The 9517-nt window shown below is 40.3% G+C and overlaps 2 protein-coding genes across 2 annotated transcripts; both read right to left on the minus strand.

The window, feature by feature from the left end:
* Nucleotides 1-2882: 2882 nt before the first annotated feature.
* LOC140879056 (uncharacterized) lies at nucleotides 2883-4400 on the minus strand. Its single transcript, XM_073282691.1, has one exon. It carries the CDS (start codon nucleotides 4398-4400, stop codon nucleotides 2883-2885), a length of 1518 nt encoding a protein of 505 aa, XP_073138792.1.
* Nucleotides 4401-7747: 3347 nt separating this feature from the next.
* On the minus strand, nucleotides 7748-8860 carry LOC140879059 (F-box protein At2g27310-like). Its single transcript, XM_073282700.1, has one exon. The coding sequence runs from the start codon at nucleotides 8858-8860 to the stop codon at nucleotides 7748-7750; it is 1113 nt and encodes a 370-aa protein (XP_073138801.1).
* Between the last annotated feature and the right edge of the window lie 657 nt (nucleotides 8861-9517).

Consider the following 9517-nt stretch of genomic DNA (forward strand, 5'->3'; position numbering starts at 1 on the left):
TTGCGCATATTCTCTTCCAATTCCCAAGTGGCTTCCTTTTCCGTGTGATTAGACCACTGAATTTTCACGTATGGAATGGTTCTTCTTCTCAAGACTTGATCCTTGGTATCCACTATTCGTATTGGAATCTCTTCATACTTGAGCTCCTTATTTAGATTCCCTTCAATTACCAGAGGTTCAATTTCAAGGACATGACTGGGATCTGGGATGTACCTTCTTAATTGAGAAACATGGAAAACATTGTGAATCCTTGACATATCTGGTGGTAAGGCCAGTCTATATGCCAAGGTTCCTACTTTGTCCAAAATCTCGAATGGTCCGACATATCTGGGGTTCAATTTTCCAGTTTTACCAAATCGAGCAACTCCTTTCATGGGTGAGATTTTTACATACGCTTTTTCACCTACTTCAAATTCCAACGGTCGTCTCTTTATATCAGCCCAACTCTTTTGTCGATCTTGAGCAGCTTTGAGTCTTTCCTTGATGATGGTTACTTTTTCTACCGTTTCTTGAACTAGTTCAGGTCCCGTTATGGTTTTCTCTCCTACTTCATCCCAGTATAAAGGTGAGCGACACTTCCTCCCATATAATGCTTCGTATGGTGCCATACCAATACTGTTGTGGTAACTATTGTTGTAAGCAAACTCGATTAAAGGCAAGTGTTCACTCCAGTTTCCACTAAAGTCTAGAGCACAAGCCCTTAGCATTTCCTCCAATGTTTGGATCGTTCTCTCTGTTTGGCCATCAGTTTAAGGGTGATAAGCCGTACTGAGAGTGACCTTGGTTCCCATGATATTCTGAAAGCCTTTCCAAAATCTGGATGCAAACCTCGGGTCTCTATCTGACAAAATACTAGCAGGTACGCCATGTAATCTTACGACATTATCCATGTACAGAGTAGCTAGTTTATCCAGGTTGTAGTTCATGCGGACCGGTAGGAAATGCGCTGTCTTTGTAAGTGTATCTACAATTATCCATATTCCGTCATGACTCTGCCTTGACTTGGGTAGACCGACAACAAAATCCATAGAAATATGTTCCCACTTCCATTCTGGAATTTCCAAAGGTTGAAGTAATCCTCCAGGTCGTTGATGTTCAGCTTTGACTTTCTGACAGACCTGACATCGCGACACAAACTCAGCAACATCCTTCTTCATTCCATTCCACCAAAAATTTCCTTTTAAATCTCGATACATCTTGGTGCTGCCGGGATGCACTGAAAATTTTGATTTATGTGCCTCAGACATCACCTCATGACGAATATTATCGATGTTGGGTACACACAATCGTCCTTTCACCCACATAACTCCATTGGAATCTATTTCAAGATTTGGTGTCTTTCCTTCTCCTGCTTGCTCCCTGAGTTTTGCTAAAGAAGGATCGTGGCTTTGTTTCAATTTGACTATTTCTCGAAGACATGGTTGTGCTGAGAGTGAGGCTAAGATTACCTTACTCATGTTCTTCCGACTTAGAGCATCAGCTACCTTATTTGCTTTTCCAGGGTGATAGCTTATTGTCAAATCATAATCCTTCAATAGTTCAATCCACCTTCTCTGTCTCATATTCAATTCTTTTTTAGTAAACAAGTACTTGAGACTTTAATGATCAGTAAATATTTCACATTTTGCACCGTAAAGATAATGTCTCCAAATCTTTAGTGCAAAGACCACTGCGGCTAATTCAAGGTCATGCGTAGGATAATTTTGCTCATACGGCTTTAATTGTCTTGAAGCATAAGCAATTACCCTTCCATCTTGCATGAGCACGCATCCCAATCCTCCTTTTGACGCGTCGCTATAGATGACAAAATCCTTGCCTTCAGTTGGAAGTATCAATACTGGTGAAGATGCCAGCTTTTTCTTCAGAATTTCAAAGCTCTGTTCACACGTTTCATCCCAGTTGAACTTAGAGTTCTTTTGTGTGAGTTTGGTGAGAGGTATAGCTATCGAAGAAAAACCTTCCACGAATTTTCGATAATAGCCAGCCAAACCTAGAAAGCTTCGGATTTCAGTTACAGTTTTTGGTCTAGGCCAATCCATAACTGCCTCCACTTTCTTGGGATCCACAGATACTCCGTCTTTGGATATTATACGGCCCAAGAAGGTGACGCTCTTTAGCCAAAATTCACACTTCTTGAATTTGGCATAAAGTTCTTTCTCTCTTAGCGTCTGGAGAGTGAGTCGGAGATGTTCTTTGTGGTCTTCTTCACTTGGTGAATATACGAGGATGTCGTCAATAAATACCACCACAAACTTGTCGAGGAACGGCTTGAATACTCTATTCATGAGATCCATAAATACTGCCGGTGCGTTAGTTAACCCAAAAGGCATCACCATAAATTCGTAATGCCCATACCGTGTCCTAAAAGCTGTTTTCGGAACATCTGCTGACTTAACTTTCAATTGATGATAGTCTGACCTTAGATCGAGCTTGGAAAAGACTGTAGCTCCTTTGAGCTGGTCAAACAAATCATCAATTCTTGGGAGGGGGTACTTGTTCTTGATTGTGATCTTATTGAGTTCTCGATAGTCGATACACAACCTCATACTCCCATCTTTCTTCTTCACAAATAGGACCGGGGCTCCCCAAGGAGATGCACTTGGTCGTATTTGCTTTTTATCCAACAATTCTTGGAGTTTCTCTCTTAATTCTTTCAGCTCTGTTGGAGCCATTCGGTATGGTGCTTTTGAGATAGGTGCAGCACCAGGTACTAGATTAATTTCAAATTCCACTTCACGGTCGGGCATTACCCCAGGAAGTTCTTCAGGAAACACATCTGGAAATTCTTGAACTACAGGAATATCTTCTAATGAAAGTGCAACTTCTTCCTTTACTTCACCTACCACTGCTAGGTATACTTCTTCGCCACTTTTCATAGCTTTTCAAGTTTGAGAAGCAGATAAAAGGGACTTCTGCTCCTTGACTTTGCCATGATAAATGACTTTGTCGAGATTTGCAGCTTTCAATTTGACATTTTTCATGCGACAATCTACTAAAGCATGGTTATTTGCTAGCCAATCCATTCCTAAAATGGCATCAAATTCTACCATAGGTAGTTGAATGAGTTCAGCTTGAAATACGTGTTCACTGATGTTAATTACACAATCTCTATGAATCCTATGTGTTTCAATTGTTTTGCTAGTGGGAGTTGCTACTCTAAAAGGTTCCTCAAGTATCTCAGGAGTAAGTCCTAACTTCTTAGCAAACCTCTTAGATATAAATGAATGCGTAGCACCACAATCAAACAGCACATAAGCAGAAGTTTTGTTGATTAGGATGGTACCTGCTACAACGTCATTTGCATTCTCAACTTCCTCTTGGGTTATGGCAAAAACTCGGGCATTCGGCTTGTTCTCCTTTGGTTTATTCGGAGTTGAACTACCTTTTGCCTCAGTTTCTTTCCTCTTGTTTTCTGGGCAATCTGCAATGCGGTGCCCAGTCTTCCCACATCCAAAACAGGCGCCAGTTGCTCTGCGGCATTCTCCGAAGTGTTTAAATCCACAAGTACTACATGGTTTGATTTCTTGATTACTTGGTTTGGAAGGAGTGCTCTTGTTTGTTCCAGTAAACTGATATGGTTTCTTGAATGGCTGTTTTCCTGTTGAAGATTGCCCCACAAGTGGTCTCTTGTTCGTGTTCTCGTCTTCCCTTTGCTTGATATCGGTCTCAGCTCGAATTGCAGCTCCTATTAAATCAGCGAAACTTGTGGCATGGTATACTGCTAAAGCTGTCTGAATACGACTGCTCAAACCTCTTTTGAAACGGTGCATCTTCAAGACATCATCAGCCATGATAGTGGGAGCATACGTTCCGAGTGAATTGAATTTTGAAGTGTATTCAACCACTGACATATCCTGAGTCTGAGTGAAATTTTCAAATTCACTCAATTTCTGCAGTTTAACCTCGGCTGGATAGTACTGTTTCAAGAACGTATCCTTAAATTGTTGCCACGTGATTGGACCAGCTGCTATCATAGGTGGTGAAACTGCCTCCCACCACTTGGCGGCCTTTTCTTCCAAGAAGGGTGTTACTACATCCACCTTGAACTCATCAGGGATCTCGAGTAGGCGGAGTTGAGTCTCGATATTCTTGAGCCAATATTGGCCAACCTCAGGATCTGGATCTCCTTTGAAGGTTTGGGCTCGATTCTTTCTCAGTGACTCGTAATTATACTTCACCCCATGCACCTGTGGTACTGCCTGTGGTGGTGGATTGCCATTTACAGGCGTGTTTCCCAACCCTTGAAGGGTGTTAGCCACAATGGCTACTATAGCTGCCAAGTCAGCATGATTTAGGCCTAACCCTTGCGGTGGCGGTGGAGGAGGAGGGTTTCCTTCATTGTTGTTGTTGCGGTTTCTATAGCGTGGGTTACGATTGTTGCGTACTGGTCTCTCGTCCATTGTCCTACATACGTAAAAGTTTCTAAGATTCTGATAGATTTATGGATTAGAAAAATAACTTAACAAGTTGAACACATAGGTAAACAAAAGACCATTCATTGAATTTCAGAATAACAACCGAATAACAACTGATAGTTTTGGAATTGAAAGCAACAACTGATTTGGAAATAAGTGACAAGAAAACATAGCTGAATAAAAACTAATGCATCCATACTAATCTAAGTCTATAACTTCTCCATCCCCCAGAACATCGGCGGCCACCTCCTCAACCTCAATCTCTTCCGGATCTTCCTCCGGATCCTCCTCAGGTTCCTCTCGGAATCCTCTTCTTGCAGTTGATTCACGGCCTGGAGTAGAATGGCATTATGATTATTCAAGTTTGCCACTGTACCCTGCAATTGCTGGACTTGAGCTTCCAGCTGTTGGATGCGATCTCGCATCTGTTGACGACGCTGCCCATGTTTTGCGCAGGACTGCTGCCTCAACTGCTTCTCATGTTCCACCTGTTTAGACAAGTGGCTAACAACACGAGACAGCTCTGCTATGGTGTCCTGTGCTGTCCCTAATCTGTCTTTCGACTGCTTATGTTCTATCTCAGCTGCCTCCATTTTTCCTTTCGTTTTGTTATGCTCTTCTTCAGACTTAATCACTTGGTTGCGCAGAGCTTCTTCACGAAAATGGTTAAGGTCCATGTCATCACGAAGATATATGTTGTCCCCCCTCACTTGCTCTAACTCATAGAAGTACTGGTTGGCCCTCTTCTCCCATTCACGCTGCTCACGTCTAGCAAGAACTACCTTAGCGCAAAGTCGAGTAATCTTATGCTTCTGGTTATCAATAACCAGTTTCTTCATGCGAAAGATGGAATGGGCACGAGTACGAGGAAAACTGGGCGCCATTTCCTGAAAGAAAACAAATGGAAAGGCAGGGCTTAGAACAAAAAAAAAAATATATCAGAATTCAACAATTACACAATACATGAACAGTTTGCAATAATTACAAACGAAACGGGACTTTTCGAAAAAAATTTCCAAAAATGGAAAATTTTGAGATTTTTAATTGAGCTGACAGTATCGATTGTGAGGATCACGACACAATCGACGGAATTGGATTTCGAGTTTTTTATAAAAAGTTATAAGCATTCTAAATCTTTCCTAAAACGGCAAAAACGCGATTTCGGAGGCCTAAACGAAGGAATTCGGCCAAAATCCGAGTCACATCACAACAAAATGTAATTTTGTGGTGACTTTGGTTCGTGAGATCGTTTCGGAAGGGACTACATTGGCCCTTTGGCCTACTGTGAGAAACTGCAAAAAAATTTCTAAGGTATTCCCCCGGATTATGAACCTGGCGGCTTTGATACCACAAAAATGTCACGCCCCGAGATCGGAACGTAGTATCGGCGTTGTTAACAATTTTAAATCGTAAAACAACAAGCCTTGTAGTGTAAAAATAGCCTTCAACCAGTCTTTTACAAATCCATAAATGTCTTTACAATATCAAAACATAACAGTAGCGGAAACGAAATATAAAAGATAATAAAACTAGTAAGACTGCTAGCATTTTCATCATTCTAGACTTGATCACCAACCCCAGAAAGTGTGTTGCTCATCATCATCCAATTGCTCTTCGGTATCTGGGAAGGGAAGTAAGGGGGATGAGTGTTTTGGGAAACACTCAGCAAGAGGGGGCCAATCGTACATACAAAAGTTGAATATACATATATATAGGAGTTCAAAGGGAGCATGTTCCAACACATGTCGCAACATAAATCAAGACAAGGCAAAACTTGAAACTGAGCATCAATACATATCATGAATGGAACATAAACTTAGACATAGCACTGTTATTCATCTCGTTAATCATGGCTACTGATCAGTCCCTAATTTTTACTCCTCTAAGGGGGCGAGGCCATGGGCCCAGGCCCGTGCGATTTCACAATGGACCCCTATAGAAACTACTTTGTATCCGTCTTCATTTTACGAAAATGATTAACTGATCAAGTTGTTATAAAAGTCCATTGTAGCCTATTTTAAACTCATTTTAAACATTTCATTTTTTTCATGTGGGACAAGGGTCTCAGAAGGCTAGATCAAGTTTACAGTAACATGTGATTAGATCAATTATGTGATCACACGGAGACAAACTGATCGATCCACACATGTTTACAAGCACTGATCAAAAGTCATCTTCAGATCGAATGATTCTCAGAAATACAGAACAGATCAAACGAATGCATAGAAGAGATCAAACGTTTCCAAAACAAGTTCAGAAAAAGATTGAACATTCTAAAGAAGAGATCAGAACACGATTTCTTTAGCTACAAGACAAAAAAGGTTGTTAGGAAAGATTGACATTAGCCTCCGTACTCGAAAAGGATTAAAAAAATTCCACTACATTTGAGGTAGTATGAGAACACGTGGCAATTGGTGAGCAAATGTCGAATGAAACAGAAAACAATCATTCCACCTGATATATTTTTGAACGTTGCAAAGAGAAGCCTATAAATATCAAATGATGATCATCGTTCAATAACTTTTGAATCTCTCTTAATTAACTCTCATAATTTTTTAACGCTCTCAAACTTTTGTCAAGTAATCAAATATATCTAGTCTTCGATTGAAAAGTGTGTGCAATCTAGAGATCAAAGTTCTAAAAGCACAGAGTTAACAAAGCTGGTTGATGATATCAGATCGATCAAGTCAAAGCACTCAGTGAAGAATCAGATAATTAAACTTATCGAAGCACATATATGAGATTTCAAATGCGTAACTCAAACATACGATTGATTTGTATTGTGAAGTTGTTGCTAGGAGTTTATTTCAAAGGTTGATTGGATTGGATTTGTACAAGAGTTGTATAAATTAAATTATTATAGTAAAATTTTTCTGTTACGTAGAAGATTGAGCTTCGAACATCTATAAAAATTTTATGTCTAGTTACTTACTGCATTTTAATTATTTCCGGTTGATCTGACTTAAGTTTTCAGGTATTCAGTCATGTGGTGTCCACGTCAATGTTTTATATATATATATATATATATATATATAGTTTCGATCACATGCACAACCACCATGGGCAACTACGTGAGCAACAGCTGACGTGGCACCTTATACATCCAATGAGTGATTGTCACGTCAGCTGTTGCTCACGTAGTTGCCCATGGTAGTTGTGCATATGATCGAAACTCTATATATATATATATATATATTTAAAAAAAATGCAAATCTGAATTTTGACCCCAATTTGAAAACTCGTGAGGAATTTCAGAAATCAACCCATTTATTTAACTCCTAAAAAGTATTAGGTATACAACCAAATCTTTATTTTGTAAACCCTTTAATTTCTCATTCGATATCAAAACAAAAGAGGAGCTCATCAGCAGCCAACCACTCAAACATGAAAGCAAATGCCCCATGGATAATGGCAGAAGCACCGGCCATGACAATGGCTAACTCCAAATATGAAGACTTTTTCCCGCGCACTAAATACAAGAAAATTGAAAGCACACACATCCCAAGGCTCATTATGGACGAAATACGTTGTAACATGTGGGTATCCAACAAATTCATCTGACTTCCGTAGAGCTTCGAGTCCGAAAAGATTTCGTAATGGTATTTCTCCATTCTCCAGTCACTTCTCCTCCTCCGCCCTTGCATGGCCGCATGCAAAATCCGCAAACCATCCCTCCCACTCAGAGACTTCCCCAGGCGGTCCTCCATGTGCATTTTCACCTCTTCCACCTCTACTTCCCCCGTCTCTTCCCTTCTGCTGCAGGTCACCAACACAGCCCACTGAACCAGCTTCCCCCTGGATACGGCCGCCACTTTCGAGTAACGTACTAGTATGGTGTCGTCGCCTTCAATCGAAGAGTGTACCGCCTTTTGACTCGCGACGTTGAGTGCCCGTTTGTTGTTGGGGTCTATCACGATCCAGCTTACTCTCAGGTGTTCTTTTGCCTGCAGGGACATGCAAGTCTTGCCTTTGCCGCCGTGGATTCGCAGCCGCGGCGTCGTGACCAGAAGACGTAGTATTAAAGGGTTATCTAGAAACCAATCTCCTGCGGTTTCAGTTGCCAAAACCTTGGAGTATATCACCTCATCTTTGTAGTATATGTCTACCGCCGAGATTAATTCCGATAAAAGGGTTGTCTTGGGGACTAGTTGGTGGTGCATGGAGGAGAATGCGTCGATGTAAAAGGACCGATGGGCGGAGGTGAAGGCGGACATGGCTCTTACGACGCGGGGGTGGGTGGTGGAGGGCCACGTGGAGTTGCAGATATTCCGCCATAGTTGATCGTCGCTGCACAAGGCATGGAATTGGGTCGAAGCGCAGCCGGCGGAGGCGAGAGTGGCTCCATCGAGTCTGTTGAGGATGTGGGTTTGGATGATATCGAGGGGGATGTCGGCTTTATCGCCGGTAGATTTTGCCCGGAAAGCATTGATGATGGTTGGGAACATGGCTAGCTAGGTGTGGATCAATATTTTGTTCAATCTTGAATTTAAGGTATTGGTGTTTGATTATAAGATTGGATTCATTTTAAATTCAAATAGGATTTGGTGAGATTTGAAATCTCTATAAAATTGAAAAGCTAGGGACTCCAATTGGAGAAAATAAAAATATTTGTACGTACGTATATATTTGGACAAAAATAATATTGATTATTAATTAATTAAATCATTGATATGTATTAGATTACTTAATTTAGATAAGAGTAAGATCACATACTCTATTTTAATTAATTGGTTTATATATTAGCTATAATACTATCATATACGTAAATAAAAAATTAAATATTAAAAAATATTTAGGACCGTAAAAAGTTGATATATAAGCGGTTTCTATAACTTTTAAATTGGATATGATGATAGGATTTTTAAAATTAATCTACTATAAATATATTGTGTCACGCCCCGAAACCGGACCTAGTTGATATCGGCGTTGTTTAATAATTTAACATTGAAACAACAAGCCTCGTGTAAAAATCTTGCCAAAAACAAGTCTATTTTATAAATCATAACTATTTTTACAGAGAAAACACAAGTCCGACAATGCGGAAGAGAAACTGAAATTTAAAGTAAAAAAATATTTCTTCAACTTGAACTGATCCGTTCTCA

This window comes from Henckelia pumila, chromosome 2, assembly GCF_033568475.1.
Source record: "Henckelia pumila isolate YLH828 chromosome 2, ASM3356847v2, whole genome shotgun sequence".
Taxonomy (NCBI): domain Eukaryota; kingdom Viridiplantae; phylum Streptophyta; class Magnoliopsida; order Lamiales; family Gesneriaceae; genus Henckelia; species Henckelia pumila.

Excerpts from the sequence above, each read along its gene's own strand:
- LOC140879059 (XM_073282700.1), bottom strand. The coding sequence starts at position 8,860 with ATGTTCCCAACCATCATCAATGCTTTCCGGGCAAAATCTACCGGCGAT.
- LOC140879056 (XM_073282691.1), bottom strand. The coding sequence starts at position 4,400 with ATGGACGAGAGACCAGTACGCAACAATCGTAACCCACGCTATAGAAAC.